This window comes from Lontra canadensis, unplaced genomic scaffold, assembly GCF_010015895.1.
Source record: "Lontra canadensis isolate GAN:19392208 unplaced genomic scaffold, GSC_riverotter_1.0 scaffold24, whole genome shotgun sequence".
Taxonomy (NCBI): domain Eukaryota; kingdom Metazoa; phylum Chordata; class Mammalia; order Carnivora; family Mustelidae; genus Lontra; species Lontra canadensis.
In genome coordinates, this window is record NW_022631018.1 from 20,177,087 (window position 1) to 20,193,877 (window position 16,791).

The 16,791-nt window shown below is 38.3% G+C and overlaps 1 protein-coding gene across 1 annotated transcript in view; it reads right to left on the reverse strand.

Moving 5' to 3' along the window:
- Positions 1-16,791, reverse strand: part of PRRC2C (proline rich coiled-coil 2C) — a 92,396-nt gene that overhangs the window by 10,369 nt on the left and 65,236 nt on the right. The window contains exons 21-26 of the mRNA XM_032862993.1: positions 12,897-13,085; positions 12,493-12,744; positions 10,491-10,583; positions 7,453-7,554; positions 3,884-4,085; positions 757-960 (exon numbers count right to left, since the gene is read on the reverse strand). Of these exons, the coding sequence (XP_032718884.1) occupies positions 757-960; positions 3,884-4,085; positions 7,453-7,554; positions 10,491-10,583; positions 12,493-12,744; positions 12,897-13,085 (1,042 nt within the window). The remainder of the gene's footprint in view (positions 1-756; positions 961-3,883; positions 4,086-7,452; positions 7,555-10,490; positions 10,584-12,492; positions 12,745-12,896; positions 13,086-16,791) is intronic.

Sequence of the window (16,791 nt, forward strand, 5' to 3'; positions counted from 1 at the left end):
GAGAACTTCCCATACTGGTTTTTAATTTGTCACCATTATGAACAATACTGCAATGGATGAACACGCTCATACTTAAGTCTCTGACTAATACTAATTTATCTATAAGATTCCTATGAAAGTTGTTACTATGGTTAAGTATATACATATAAAATAGTCTCATATTTTCTAAAAGAATATGTCAACTTGTATACTAATCAGCCATGCACTTTAAGAAACTATTAATAATACCTGTGACCCTCATAAAAACTGGGTATTATCAATCTTTCTAATATTTCCCATATAGAAAGGCAAGAAATAGCCTCACTGTTTATTTTGAATTTAAATCAGTAGTGAGTCTGAGTATTTTTCAAATATTTATTTACTATTTAACTAAGATTAATATTGTGGTAAGTTACCCCAGTACCCCAACATAAAATTTTTTTCTTCTTTGCTAATCTTAGGCTCATTCTTCCCTATCAATTTTATTATTGATTTGTCAAGGTTCAGGTAATAAAGTTTTGTAACTTGACTGGAATGACATGAAATGTTTAAGTTATTTTGCAAATTACTAGACACTAATTTGTCTTGTATGTAACATATGTGTTAGAAACAACCCCCAAGAGCCCCCAGAACACTTATCAGAGAGGGAACATTAAATTCTATGATGAAACAAATCTGCAAAGCAGATAAAAAATATTTCAACTTGAGAGAAAAATGTGAGCATGTAAAAATTCTTCATTTTTCTGAATTCCTTATACCCAATCCTAAAAATCTTACCTGCTGCAGACTGAGACACATAGACCTGCGGGCTCTGTTGTTGCTGGGCAATAAGGGAAGGCATACAGCTTAACTGTGAAAAATGACTTGCAGAAGGCAGGCTGCTTGTCTGTAACTGCTGGGGTTTCACTTTACAAATATTAGGAGGATCTGATGTGGTTGTAGATTTTGTACTCAAAGAAGAGGTAGTATATGTACCAGCTCCTATATGAGGGAGGGAAAAAGGTAGCGTATTTTAAAGAGCCACTGTTGTTCACTATAAAAACAACTCAAGCGCCAGCTAGACACTGGAAAATTCACGTTTACACCCTGCAGGTACTTACCATGCACTTAAGTAGCAATCACTAAATGTAAACAAGACTATGAAATCTGGAGAAATCCGGTACAATAAAAAAATGCAAAGAGAAGGAAATTAAAAGATAAAACTCACAAAATAAGATGGCCAAGAGCCTACAGGGTTGTCAGTGTAGCCTCCAGCTAATGGTTCTTTAATCATCACAAAGGAAAGGATGGTCAAGAGCTTCACTCACAAATGGCTAGCACAGATGTAGTAACACGGAAGGACAAAATGCCGCACCTTAGGAATAATCAAGAACGTAGGGGTGCCTATCTGGCTCAGCTGGAACAGCACCAATTCTTGATCTCAGGGTCACAAGTTCAAGCCCCACATTAGGTGTAGAGATTGATAAATAAAATAAACTAAAAGTATAAATGCACTGGAGAGATCACAACTGCTCCTAAAAAGTCATGTAAACGAAAGGTCAGACTTCTTTTCTTCTGTCCAGCAAGATACCTTACAGGTGATCTTAAGAGCTTCATTCAGTTATGAGTGAATACTTAAACATCTTCTAAGGTCAGGCATAGACGGAAGGACACAGAAGAACAAAGTGCTGCACCCTAATACTCACTAAGGTAAAACAGGCCTTTAGGGATCATAATTGCTCCACAGCCATATGAACTTAAGGTTATACATAGTCCTCACTCTCCTTGTACATATACCAGCAAAAAACAGGTATATAATAATACCTTAAAAAGAAAATAAACTATTAATAAATAAGTTGCATTATAAAACGTAAGATCCTGAAGGGTCAGTTAGTTCTGCTGATCAGTGGGTGATGAGGACTGTGTACAGGAGTGGAAGATAACACTGGCATCTGATTTAAGAAAATGAGATGCAATCATCATTTTTCCAGACTTCAAATGATGTCTGATCTAAGAGAGGACCAAGATCAAGACACCTGTGTTCTTCCACTTGAGTCTCTACCAGTAGGATGACTGGGCAAGAAATAAAAAAATTTATCCTAACTGATGAGAGTGTGGGGGAACCAGACCTGGAAAAAAGTACACTTGACCTTGAACAACACAGGTTCATTAAGCTGTGTGTGGGTCCAGGGACACCTGGATGGCTCAGTTGGTTAAGCTGTGTGTGGGTCCACTTACACACAAATTTTTTTTTTATTAAATACAGTACAGTACTATAAATGTACCTTCTCTTATGATTTTAATAACATTCTTTCTCAAAAATTACATGTTAATCAGCTATTGATGTTATTAGTAAGGCTTCTGGTCAAGAGTAGGCTCTTAGTAGTTAACTTAGGGGAAGTGATAGGTTTCTGACTGCACGTGTTGGTCGCCAAGTGTCAGCGCCCCTAACCTCTGCGTTGTTTAAGGGTCAACTGTGACCAGAAGGGAACCCTCCCAGTCCCTTTATTTCCTAATCTCTCCACTACACTATATTCCTGATTGCTTTATAGCCCCAACCCCTACCCACCCAAATGACTGGGGTCCCAGTCAGCAAGCACAATTCAGATGTCTTACAAATGGATGGTGGGGAATGCACGCTCCTTGATTTGAATCTGTTTGTCTTAATACATACTTCTGATTTCATATAACATCAAAATAACCACAGTACATCCCAAAGGCCAATTCTTTTGGCACAGAATGCCAGAAGAGTGAAAAACAGCAGTGCAATCACTAAATGAGAACCAGTCAAAGAAAGTAAATTCTGTGCTGGATGTATCTTTTATCTTTTGGAAAGCAGCTTCTGATGAAACAAGATGGGAACGGGAGGGAGACAAACCATAAGAGACTCTTAATCTCACAAAACAAACTGAGGGTTGCTGGCGGGAGGGGGGCAGGAAGAGGGGGGTGGGGTTATGGACATTGGGGAGGGTATGTGCTATGGTTAGTGCTGTGAAGTGTGTAAACCTGGCGATTCACAGACCTGTACCCCTGGGGCCAATAGTACGTTGTATGTTTATTTAAAAAAAAAAGAAGAAAGAAAAAAGAAAGCAGCTTCTGCTGCTTTGGAAACATTAGGTAATACTGGGAAAGAATTTCTACAAAGAAATTTCTGTTTTGGACAGAAGCAACATGGTTACACATATGGTCAAAGGGTGTACTTTCCTAGAGTCAAGCATTTTAGAAATTATTCAAGAACTATGAAGCCCCCAAAAGAAATATAGTTTAATGAAAGGATAATGTGCTAGTGAAAAGTTTAAGGAAGATAAGCACTAACTTGGGGCACTGATGGACTCTCCTTAAAAACAAACAAAACACCCTTCTCCCTGGCCAGAATAATGCAGTATGTACCACCTATTCAACTAGCAAACCGGAAGTTCTCTACCCCTAACTCTTCACCAGAAAATGTATGTCATTCCAACAGACTTAGGTCAACAGCTCCTTCCAATTAAATACAGATGATAAAAATTTACAACCTGCATGATTTTGTATTATTTCTGAGTTGGACTAACTAGCTATATAAGTTAAAAAATAAAAATCAAAAGACGAATTTTATAGAAAAATTTAGAGGAACAAGATAAACATCTTTTCACCAATTACTTAAAATACCTATAATGGGCAGGGGACGAGACACAAAGGGCATGGGGCCAGGCAGAAGGTCCAACAAGTAGAGTGTTCTAGCAAGTCATCAGTAACTCTTTGCCGAGCTAACTGAAACCGGAAGAGGGCTAAGGGGGGGGGTTGTAAAGGCAAGAAGAGTTTACAAGATAGCTGATAATCAGATCCTGTGCAGTCTTATATGTTCCGTAAGTAATACACCTGGGGGGGGGTAGTAAACAGGAAAAAATTATAAGACATTTAAAGGAAAGGTACGAACACCTTCTACCTGACAGTGATGTTGTGGGAGTGACGGAAGCGACAGGAATCTGAGGCACGGACGCGCTGGAGAACGAGCTGTAATTAGCAGCGCTTGCTCCACCGGCGCTGCTGCTGACTCCACTGGCGATTGGAGGTGCTGTGGAAGTTACTGGAGAGCCCTTCTCCCTCACATTTGGAGAATTCTCCCATGCCTTGCGTGCAGACTCCATCTACAATAGAATGCACATTTTTTTTTTAAAGCAAAAAACAAAAAACCCATGATGCTAACACAGAATATACATATATACTCATACATACGTGTGTATATTTTTAAATTCCAAGTATAATCTTCCAAAAAATGGCAAAAATAAAAGATCAAGACCTAAGGCTTTCAAACCTTTCACTTGTCCCTTTATCTTTGTTCCCTTCCTCTAACTGGGAGGCAGTGGGCTGTAATTATGTCTTTAAGGAGAGCTTGTTGACAGCTCTGGCAAAGAAGTCAGCAAAATAGAAAAAGTCGCAGCTCCTGTCCCATGAAAATATGAGTCCCCAGACCACTGGGGCATAAGGATGGAAATGCCATGCCCCTTTAGGACTGACCTAAGGCTCTGCCTCCGGTCGGAAAGGCGTTGGAGGCCCTCCGTGAGTTCCCATTCCTTTGATTCTTTCTCTGTGAGGCTGCAATTGTCAATGGCAGAGGACAGGTACCTTTTGTTTAGCTGTTTTATGTTTAGTGTCGTGAAAGGCAAAGTAACCAGATAGGTTTTAGGTTTGGATGCAGTAAAAGTATTCCTTGTTTTACACCCAGACCTCATCAAGCATGTCAGATTGCAATTGTGCACTACAGGTTTTAGCTTGTTTCTTAAAATGTAGATAGACTGGGGTGCATGGGTAGCTCAGTCGGTTAAGCATCCAGCTCTAGGTTTTAGTTCAAGTCATGATCTCAGGATTGTGGGGCTGAACCCCGAGTTGGGCTCTGTGTTGGAAACTCTCCCTCTCCTTCTCACCCTGCCTGTGTGCTCCCCCTTTCTAAAATTAATAAATTTATTTTTTAAATGTAGAAAAAGGGGCACCTGGGTGGCTCAGTAATTAAGCATCTGCCTTCAGCTCAGGTCGTGATCCCAGGGTCCCTGGATTGAACCCCGCCTTGGGCTCCCTGCTCAGCAGGAAGCCAGCTTCTTCCTCTCCCACTCCCCCTGCTTGTGTTCCCTTTCTCGCTGTGTCTTTGTCAAATAAATAAATAAAATCTTTAAGGAAAAAAAATGTAGAAACAGATCTTATTTTTATCTATCTAGACCAGTGCTATTCAACAGATATAAATGCAAATCATATATAATTTTTCTAATAGCCGCATGCAAAAAAAGAGGTAATACTAATTTTGATATTGCTTCTCAGCCTTTTGGCTAAGATCAAGTGCAATACTAATTTTGATAACGTATTTTATTCAACCCATGAATCTACAACTAAAACCTAAAATGAACACAAAAACTGACATTTTAACTTCTAAATATTAACATTTCAGACCCAGTGTCTATTTTATTTTACACTTACAGCACATACTACAACTTGGATTAGCCACATTAAAGTGTTACTAACGACATGTGGCTAGTGGATCCTAAACTGGAGGGCACAGATGTAGGTCCTCAATAGGAAGGAAATTGAAACATAGATTGTGAAGTTTTTACTACTAGCCAAAATACTGGGCTGTGGAAAAAAACAAACAAACCACAGGTAATCTATAAAATTCAGCTACCAAAAAATCAAGTTATCAACAGTTATTAATGCCGTATTTAGGAAGCTGTCGATCCTTTAAGTACCAACTTTAAAATTTTTAACCTTATTAAATTTTAATTGTAAGAATGAGAAATTGTTACATCTCTTCTCTGCTTTCTTGTTAAAATACATGTTACATATAATTCAAGTTTTCCTTAGATGACTAATATCATCACTATAATACCAAAACATGGGACACTTTTAGGTTTTTGTGAGTCTTCTCTTCACAATCACCTTGCTAGTTTCAAATGTGTTTTAAAAATCAACCAATAAAAAAAATTTAGGCTAAAGTTAGACAAAATGCAATCTGTACTGAGATTTAATGGTTTAGAGCAGTTTTAGAGAGCACACAATGCCTTTTATACTAGTTTTGTTATGCTGGGAATGCATAAATTACAGCTAATCAAACCTGTAAAATATACAGGCCACACACATATGGCTTCATTTCGTTTTTTCAGAAACAAGGAAATTTAGATTCTATTTTTAGAAATTCAAGAAAACAAGTATATTTAATTATATTAGTTTTCCCCTTGACAAGTATACTGTCAGTAAAATCCATATAATAAAACTTTTCTATACTTTATATATTATCCAAATAGAGAGATGTCAGAAGAAGTAAAGAAACCAGAGAAAGTTTTAAGCAATGAAATCTGATTTAAATTCACTTTAACTCTAAATGTGTATTTCTTCTTAAAAACATTAAGTGAAAGGCAAGGCCGAATGGGTTCTCTGAAGAATTAACATCTGGTCTAAAGAAGAGTTTATGATCTTGTATTTGCTCATGTGAAACTGGACCAGCCTCGACTGGCATGTGGTCAAAACCACATGGAAGACACGGCAGGAAACAGACTGAAATACGCATTCCAGCGGGAAAAGCATAAAGGCTAAGCAGGACCCAGCAGTGAAGAGCCAGACTGGGCAACGATGGGGGCTGACACAAAGCAGAAGTGGTTGTCTCATAAAATTTCCTCTCAAACTTCTAGAAATGAACACTGACCAACATGTTTCCCCCTCTTGTCAAGGTCATCAGTGATTTACTGTCAACCAATGCACCGAGCATTAGGAAATCCTGCTACACAAGTTAAATACTTGCCAGATTATAAAACTGAACAAACACCACCAGTGGGATAAATGTATGCACATTAAAGCATCTTCACTTGAATTTCATGTCCCTTTTTTTAACCACTGACTGATCTGGAGGTGAACAACTGATTTAAAATTCTCTCAAGTAACTGTAAAAAAGCGTTAGTAACATAGCTCAGTATTATAAACACAATAGGAGATAAAAAATAAGCCTGCATTTCTTGATATAAAAAACCCTGTTGTCTATAATCTCTTTTGCCCTCTTATTCAAAAAGTATCCAACAAAAATCAAATCAAATCAACCTGTATTCATTACCTCTTCAGAAAATATCCTAATGATTACAATGCATTCATTCAATTCACAGAGTTTACAGGAAAGACAGGAAATGAGCAGTCTTACCATTATGGGAACTTAGGATAAATACCAACAACAAACATGCAACACACCAAGCCAGATGCTTTTATCCACAACTAAAAATCCATAAATGAAGGTCTCTAAGAGGAACTCAGTACAAACACAATAGAAAAAGGCTTTCCTGTATTTTTAAGACAAAATTCACAGGCATAATAGGCCTTCCTAAAGTGGTATTAGAAGTTAATAAAATTTTAAGGCATAATTTGACGTAACTCTATTTCCTCAGCTTAGTATTGTTGCTTACCACAAAAATACCAAGAGTATTTCTAACTTATGTCCCCTAGCATGCATCATCAAGGACCTTTAGAGAAGGATGTTGTACATACCTTGAAGGTGAGGCTGAAAGTAGTGGGAGGAGCTGAGGTTAGGCTGGCGCTCTGTTGTATAGTCTCCCTCTTAGGGAGGGGGAGGGTGTTGGGCAAGGGCACCTGTAAAGGTAGGCAACACATATCATAATCTAACTAGGTCTGCTACAAAAGCCCCATTACAGATACTGCTAAAGTCCTCTTCTAAGGGTATTTATCTTTCATGAGAGCCAAAAGGAATATCTGATTATTTAGAGGTACACTGTGTCTGCATCAACTGATAACTCTCGACATCTTAGAGAAATACTATCTGCTTTTTTATGCATGTAATTACAGAAAAATAACCTGTCCCAAATACAAGGTATATACTTGAAAGCAGTGCCTCAAGTATTTTAAGTAATTTTAATGTGTACAACAGTGACCTGGGCATGTTATTAAAGTGCAGATTCTGGCCAGTCGGTCTGACATTGTGCACTTCAAATGCAGTGATGCTCTGGCCAGTGGCCAAACACGTGGAGCAAAGCTCTAAGGAATGTAATTTCCACCTCTAAGGGATCCACAGATTCTTTTAGAAGCATTTAACATGATACTGTAATTATTCAGAAATTAACCTCTTTCCTGCAATACAGCCTACATTCTTATAATCAAGAACAAAATTAAAATCTGGAGCAAAGTACAGAATGTAGTACCATCACCTTGTTACACTAAGCAAACCACTTTCGCAATAGTTAGAACATGATTATGGCAAATATTTTTAGAAACATGAAGATATTAGAAACACTAACCAAATCTCTTTTTTCCTTTAAGTCTCTGGAACTTGAAATTTTATTATGTACTCCCGTATGACTGATTTTAATGGTTCACTTAGTTACTCAGATAAAGTGACTGAGATGCTCGGAGGTTTTAAGATAATCTCGTTGTGGTACTACGGAGTATCTAACAGAGACTGATAATACTATGGGCTATTGGATGGAGATTACTTTAAATACAAATCTTTAAAATAGCTGTGCTAGGAATAATCAAAATCACCACCTTCATTTAGATCTTTACGACACTTAGTATTCAAAATGATTGTGTAACACTAAGCAATAAACAACCAGCTAAAAATCCTTAAGAAGTACTTTAAGTTTTGATAAGGGGAATAAGTCTTTATCAAGAACGATTTTTTCAAAAGACAAAAGTTCTGTGCATAAAAGGAACCCTTAACCACACTAAGGAGTGAAAAAGGAACATTTCAAGGGTCCTAAAACTTTCCCATGCAGAACATTTGTTTTTAACAACTACATTAATCAAATTCAGAATCCCCACCGCACTCGGCAGAAACTCGCAGCACTGTGAAATCACTGCGGACTGAAGACCGTCTGTAGCGCTCCCTGACCCAAGATGGATGTTCCTGTTTTCAAATGTGCTCTGGATACACAATTAAAAATAAAATGTAGGCTATTTGCTTAGACACAAGACTGGGTCTCTCCCCTTCAGTGGTCCTGCATGCACAAGTCTCACTACATTTTAATTAGATCACACAGAAACCACTAAACACTCAAATGGCTATTTCCAATGACACTGAAGGGTTCTGAGAATAATCTTTCTTTCCTTACTTGTATTTCATAAATCACATTTTTAGAGGTTGATTTGGCAGAAAGCATCATATACTCTTTATTTTCTAAATGAGAAAATGCACAATTTAAGTAAAATTAAACTCTGAGATATTACTGATTCAGTATTTGATAATCAACATAGCGCCACTGACTCCCTGTTAACTGACAGGGAGTCTTTTTGTCCTTCCCAAATTTCCCATTACTTTTTTTCTCCTTTTTAAAAAAATTAACATGTTATGTATTACTTGTTTCAGAGGTGCAGGTCTGTGATTCATTGGTCTTACACAGTTCACAGAGCTCACCACAGCACCTACCTTCCCTACTTATAGGAAGTTAAATAAATTTAAGACTTCCTCCAAAGTGTGGGGGGAAAGGGTCTGGCATGACAAGTAAAGCTCCGCTACATCTGTGAGCTGGACAGATTATATTAATCGGCTCCTACAAAGCTCTCCTGCCATGAAAAAAAAAAAAAAATGTGTGACACAGTTGCTTCTTTTTTTCCTCAGTCCTCACGTCCTACAGCCTGACTAAAGTTGGATTAAATGATTCCTAAATTACCTCACCTCCTACAATTCTATACTTGATGCTAGAAAGAAGAACAGACAGCACAGGAAAAACACTGCAAGGCATAAGATTTTTATTCTCAAAATGACAGAGTTAAAGCCCTTTGTGAGAAACCTTTAAATATATCCATGAAGGAGACTTTTGAAAAGAATGAGCCTTGCTCATTACAGAGAGCTTTATATAAAAAGGAGAGCAGCTGACCAAATTTCTACCACACCTGCCTTCCAAACCAAGGGCCATACATGTAGCTGCTAAAATGCTCCTCTACACAGAGGGTTAGCGAACGTGTCTGGATTTTCAATTTTTCGCCTGTCAGTCAATGATCCATGCAAAGTGATGGACTGTACTGCCTTAACATAACCCTGAACTATAACACAGCTGTTCTGGAGAACTACAGCCTAAAATTTTACATGGCTTACTACCGCTTTTTAACACAGCATTTAAGAGTTTCTGAAGCTACATACACATTATAGTTCAGACTTCACAATAGGATTGTTGCTAAGGTACAGCAAAAAAAAAAAAAAAAAGTTTTTTCAGGTCAAAGAGAACCCCCTGAATTCTTGGCAACATCCTGATTGCTTTCTGTATCAAGGGAGCTTTCACTGCACTGTAAAAAGTTTTCATCTAAGAACAAAATTATCAACAAAAATAAATTACTGAACTTGCAGAATGTGGATGGGAAGAACAAAAATTCTTACCAAAACCAGGTTAACAGGATTAGTACTTAGGAAACTGAGCCTAAGTTTTGACTGTTTTTGCTAATTATTAGTGCTCCAAAATGCAAGTTCACTACAGCCCTTTCCCAGAGAAGAATTAAATACTGGTCACACACGATGTATTAGATAGTAAGAGCCAGGTTCCTAACCACACCTTTCACATTTGAGGTTGATTACTTACATTATTAACCAAAGTATCCTCCATCTTTGCATTATTAGTAGCCACAGTGTTGGGCAGAGAAGAAGAAGGTGTAGTATAGTCTGTTACAGACTCCTGTGGAGTAGCAATAGAAAAAAAATACATTGTAAACTAAATTAATGACTCACTTTCTAATGGCAGCCTAACAGTTGTAAAGCTGGTCTAGAGGAAAGCAGGAGAGGAGAGCAGATCTTAAGACTCAACTCACTCAAATCTTAAAAGACCAATACTGTGATGAAAGAAACGTGGACTCACCATGGAAGTGGTAACCTTTCAGCTGCCGGGTCCTGTTCATTTTTTTTAATGCATTGCTGTACTGAATGTCCACTATACTTCAATTAAAAAAATTTTTTAAAATTTAAATACAGGGACTCCTGGGTGGCTCAGTGGGTTAAAGCCTTTGCCTTCAGCTCAGGTCATGGTCTCAGGGTTCTGGGACTGAGCCCTCCACCAGGCTCTCTGCTTAGCAGGAAGCCTGCATTCCCCCACCTCTGCCTGCCTCTTTGCCTACTTGTGACCTCTGTCAGATAAATAAGTAAAATCTTATATATATATATATATATATATATATATATATATATATATATATACACACACATACATACACATTGCACTTCACTAGGAGGCTGCCAAAAGTACCAACTATTTAATTTAGTGGGTTACTAAAAGAACTCTGTGTGGCTTTCATAATTTATAGCTTACTTTCAACTACTGATTTTTTTATTCTCTTCAAAATATGACACAGATAAATGAATGTCAAGATGGCAGTTGTTGCAATTAGACTTTAGGATAAATTTATCATCATGAATCTCTTCTTTAAATATGGTAGAGGTGGATAGTAAGAGTTTTTTATTTACATATATTGTTTATATAGCAATTAAAAGAGAAAAACAGTCAAATAACATTAAAGTTCCCACTTATCTTTCTTTTCAATATGTACCAGAGTGAACATAAAATGGCAGATATAAATTTCGCTATTCCCACACGTTAGTCCACATAAGTCACTCAGTCTATCTTTTTTTTTTTAAATAAAGATTTTTTTTTTTTTTAAATTTTTTAAATTTTTTTTTTTTTAAAATTGATCACAAGTAGGCAGAGAGGCAGGCAGAGAGAGACAGGACGAGGCAGGCTCCCTGCTGAGCAGAGAGCCTGATGCGGGACTCGATCCCAGGACCCTGAGATCATGACCTGAGCTGAAGGCAGAGGCTTTAACCACTGAGCCACCCAGGCGCCCGCTCAGTGTATCTTTTGCATCTTGCCTTAATGACTATTTTTAAAGATACACATTTTTCATTCAATGTGGTCCCTAAATTCAAGTCAGTTATTCCCTCTGGTGCTCAACCAATGAAACAATGATCTATTCGAACCCTGGAAGAAAACTGCCTATATTGCAGTTACTGAAAATTTACTCTGACTTAGTTCCTGACTTGAAAATCTCACTAGTGGGCAAGATAAGACACCACTGTAACTCCACTAACAAAATAAAAATCTAGAGCAATCTTTCCAAAGCCTGTAAACCCAAGAAAAATCATTCTAATCCTATGTACATATTTTTCACTTCAAACTGTAGATTTTCACAGGCGCCTGGGTGGCTCAGTGGGTTAAGCCCCAGCCTTAAGCTCAGGTTGTGATCGCACGGTCCTGGGATCGAGGCTGCATCGGGCTCTCTGCTCAGCGGGGAGCCTGCTCCCCCCGCCTCCCCCCACCTTGTGGTCTATCAAATAAATAAATAAATAATCTTTAAAAAAAAAAGTATGGATTTTCACATGAAGAAATATTTTACTTTAACAGATTTCTTTAGACCACAAAGGCATACGATGAAGTAAAACATTCTCTACAAAAATAATCACCCAGATAGCTTACAGAATTCTATGCCTCAAGCCAGAACAGAAAGGAGAACAGGAAGAATGAGTGCTATTCCTGTTTTCCCTCTCACTTTTAACATGGTTTGCACCACCTGAACCGTAGCCACTGTGCTGCCTACCTTCACGTCAGCGCCGTACTCTGTGGACGACACTGAAATCATCGCTCCTATTTCAGTCGACATTTCCGCAACTGCTTTGCTTTCCTTTGTTGTTACCGGGTCTGTGCTTCTGACCGCAGCGGGGCTTGGTTTCTCTTGTCCTTCTGGCTCCGCCTGTTGGGCATCTTTTACTTTTCTATTTTTTAATGAACGTTCTTTTCCAATAGGACCTGGTTTATGTTCTTTATTTTCTACCGGACTCAAATCTGGAAGCTAAAAATTCAATGGTTATGACAAAAAGGTATTACGATCAAAGACATTCGCTGAAAACCAAATTCAATTTCAAAACCATCACTGGTTGTCCCACTAAAGTGTTAGTGGCTTTCATACAGTTCTACCTGGATGGAGTATGAATTATAATCTACCTTCTGGGCTTTGATAGGGCCCGCCCGTGGCTGTTTCTGCCTCTGTTCTTTAGGTTCCGGTATCTTGTCAGTAGTTTTTTCAGAGAGCACAGGCACAATCTCATTTTCATTCCCATTCGAAGCTGGAGCACCAAACTGAATTGTGTCGATTCCAATTTCAACTCCACTTTCTTGACCATTTTTTGTTCCCTAGAAAGAGAGTATTTTAAAACTTGTTTATCTAAGCAAACAGAATTCAAATATGACTGAATGATGTAGTAGCCCGTATTTCAATAGTACAATGGAAGAATCTATGTATTAATGGACACTGATCATGTTTTGAGAAACTCTCCTTTAGCCACTACTGATCTGTATCAAAAAGGAGTAAAATGAAAACTAGGAGAACATTTAAGTTTTGATTTATTTATTTTTAAAGATTTATTTATTTGAGAGAGACACACAGACCACACGTGCACGAAAACAGGAGTCGGGGAAGCAGCCGAGGGAGAGGGAAGAGGACAGAAGCAGACTCTAAACTGAGCAGGGAGCCCAGTGACACCAGGACCCAGAAACTATGACCTGAGTCAAAATCAAGAGCCAGACGCTCAAATGACTGAGCCACCAAGGCCCCCAAGACTTAAATTTCTGAAGTCCTGGCTTAATGTGTCATGAGTTTCACTGTGAGCAAATCATAGCCTCAAGCTATTTGCTCTTTTAAAACGAAAGTAAAAGCAACAAACAGACAAAGACAGCACCAGCAACAAATCAACAGATGAATGAACGAGGGAGAGAAGAAAGCAACACCAGGGTCATCTACTTTTTAAAAAATTTTTTAGAATTTTTAAAAAAGATTTTATTTATTTATTTGACAGAAAGAGAGGTCACAAGTAGGCAGAGAGGCAGGCAGAGAGGAGGGGGAAGCAGGTTCCCTGCTGAGCAGAGAGCCCGGATGGATGCGGGGATGGATGCAGATGGATGCGGGGATGGATGCGGGGCTCGATCCCAGGACCCTGAGATCATGACCTGGGGCAAAGACAGAGGCTTAACCCATTAAGCCACCCAGGCGCCCCCAGTGTCACCTACTTTTAAAAAAGTATACATGGAAATAAAATGAAAACAACGTCCATCAAAATACTCTGTGAGTGGTAATGAAGTGCACACACCTTAAGAATCCAATTAAACTGTTAATTTATGTGGCATCTTCTTTGTGCACTGATCCAGACAGACTCTAAGAATCTAACTTGCAGAAGTTGCAATAAAGTGAATGAAGAAAATGAACAACTAGAAAATCAGATGAGGGATATGCAAAAATCAAAGTATGGTTAAGCCACTTGAGAATGATAGACAGAAAAGGTCCTGAGGAGATCATACCGAGACTCAATCTACAAGACAAAATCAGCAGCAAGTGATTCCGGCAGAGCAGAGCAAACACCTCGTGTAGAGGTTAAGAATTAAAAAAATAAAAAATAAAAAAGTTTAGTGAGGCTGGAACATGGCAGGTATTAAAAGCAGTAGTAGAAAATGAACAAGCAAAAAGCTAGAAAACACAATTTTGTAAGCCAGAGGTGTTTGTAACAATTACTTAACATTTTCAGAAATAAACAGACAAAACTTGGGACAAAGTTTAACTTCAGGCTTTGGTCTCATAATCATATCATTGCTTCGTATTAGTTTCAGCATCCCTGAACTCACCACATCAATTACTGTGTAAGGTTACTATTAAATTTATCAGTGTAACAATGTCAACATTATGGACAGGCCATATCATTCAGACTTATTTTTAGTATCTAAACATTCTCTTTCAAATACAGGATAACATTACTTATGTAACTTAGAATAAAAATCTCTATTTGCTTTAGTCAATGCTGAAATTCTGTAGTTAGTTCAGTATGAATGTACCGTTAGTATCAGAAAAGTCAAACAGTAATCACTGAAACCCAATGACTATGTAGAGAAACAAGAAGTTACAAAAGTTCAAAGAAATTAAAAAATAGACGGAAAGTTAACAGAACTAGTAGAGAATGTTTTAGGAAAAATACCGTATCCTTTGAAACAAAAAAAGTGTACAAAATACACGTAACACAAGGAAGGATAATAGAGCTCAGATCATGTATTATCAATCTTTGTGAGACTATCCAGTGTATCTAACACTCACTGCACTGAACAAAATAATCACTAAGGAATGTATTTCACTAGAGTAATCTCAGAAGTCCCCCTGAGGAATACTTTCCATTCTCTGAAGTGAATTAAAACTGAAACATAACTTTGCTAGCTCTGAAGCTCACCATGAGGCAATATTCCAAAATCATGTGCAACGATCGTCCACCAAAAAACTATCACATTTTACCCAGAAAACATAAAGAACATAGAGAGGATGAAGAAAGATGTGTGTGAGAAAGATGAGATCCCACCAAAGTAATTTCCTCCTCCAACCGGCTGAAGGCAGATGTGGGCGTTCTTTCAGGATTGCAAACCTGTAGGAGAACCTTCACAACAGAAATCTGGCAGCTGAGAAATCATTATTCCTATACTGAATGCCAATTTAAAAACTGGGACTAGACATTTTAATAAATTCATTAAATCCAGTGCACCCATCCAAAACAAATAAGCTTTCTACTTCGTCCTTCACTATTAGCATGACATACCTATGTAAGAAATGTTAGTTAATCCTAGTGTCCATACCAACCGGCAGAAGAAAAATGATTAAATGGAGGATCCTAAACACCGAATGCAGTGATACGGAAATACGGAAAAATACGGAAGTATTTTACTTGAGATCCCTGTAGAACTTTTAAAACAGCTGGTGAGGTCTTCTCCAGACCTAAGTCAAAAAGCCGAAGTGGGGCAGGGGCAGCAGGAAGACTTCTTTAATGAGTTCTTTAAATTTTTAAAAAACTGTACTTTTTATCTATTGTCACGTGTCTCTGCTCTCCCTTTACAGCCAAACTACTTTCTCTAAGTTCTCTATATGCATCTTTCCTCCCACTTTCTCTTAAATTCACTTTAACCAGGCTTTTGTGCCTACTGCCCCACTGACACTGCTCTTGTCAAAATCACCAGGACCACAAAATCAGCTCCAATTCTCAGGCCTAACTCACCTGACCACCCAGCAGAATCTGACACACTTAATTATCCCTCCTTTCAACTCACCTTTCATTGAAATTTGAGAACCCTTTCCAACCCCCACATCGCCAAATGGGAAAGGCTTAGGACTTAGCCTCAGATTCTCTTCTCTTTTCTAACCACTCTTCCTTGGTGGTCTCATTCAACTCATTCATTTTAAGCACCATCTAATCAATAGCTGTGAAATTCAGGTCTCCAAACTAGATTATCTCCTATGAACTACAGACTCTTCCATCTAACAACCTACCCAGCAGCTCCACTTAGATGTGTAATGAACACTCTAACCTTAACAACGTGCCCCTTGTATTTTCCAAACTCCCTTCTATTTTCCCTCATTGCAGATCCGTATCACGGCTTCTAATCACGACTGATGGCAACTCTATTCTTCTTGCTCCTATGTCAAAAACTGGGGAGATAAATCGTGTTCTTTTTCACATACTATGTTTATTTTTTTTTAAGATTTTATTTATTGGACAGAGATCACAAGTAGGCAGAGAGGCAGGCAGAGAGAGGGGGAAGCAGACTCCCCGCTAAGCAGAGAGCCTGACGTGGGGCTTGATCCCAGGACCCTGGGATCATGACCTGAGCTGAAGGCAGAGGCTTTAACCCACTGAGCCACCCAGGCGCCCCACACAGACTGTTTAATCACTCGGTATTTGTCAGCTCTACCTTCAAGTCTTCTTATCACCTTTAATGCCATCTCCCTGGTCTAAGTGACCACCATTTGATTATTATGACACCATCCTACCTTCTACTCTTTGCCATCCACGGACTAGTCTTAACTCAGAATAAT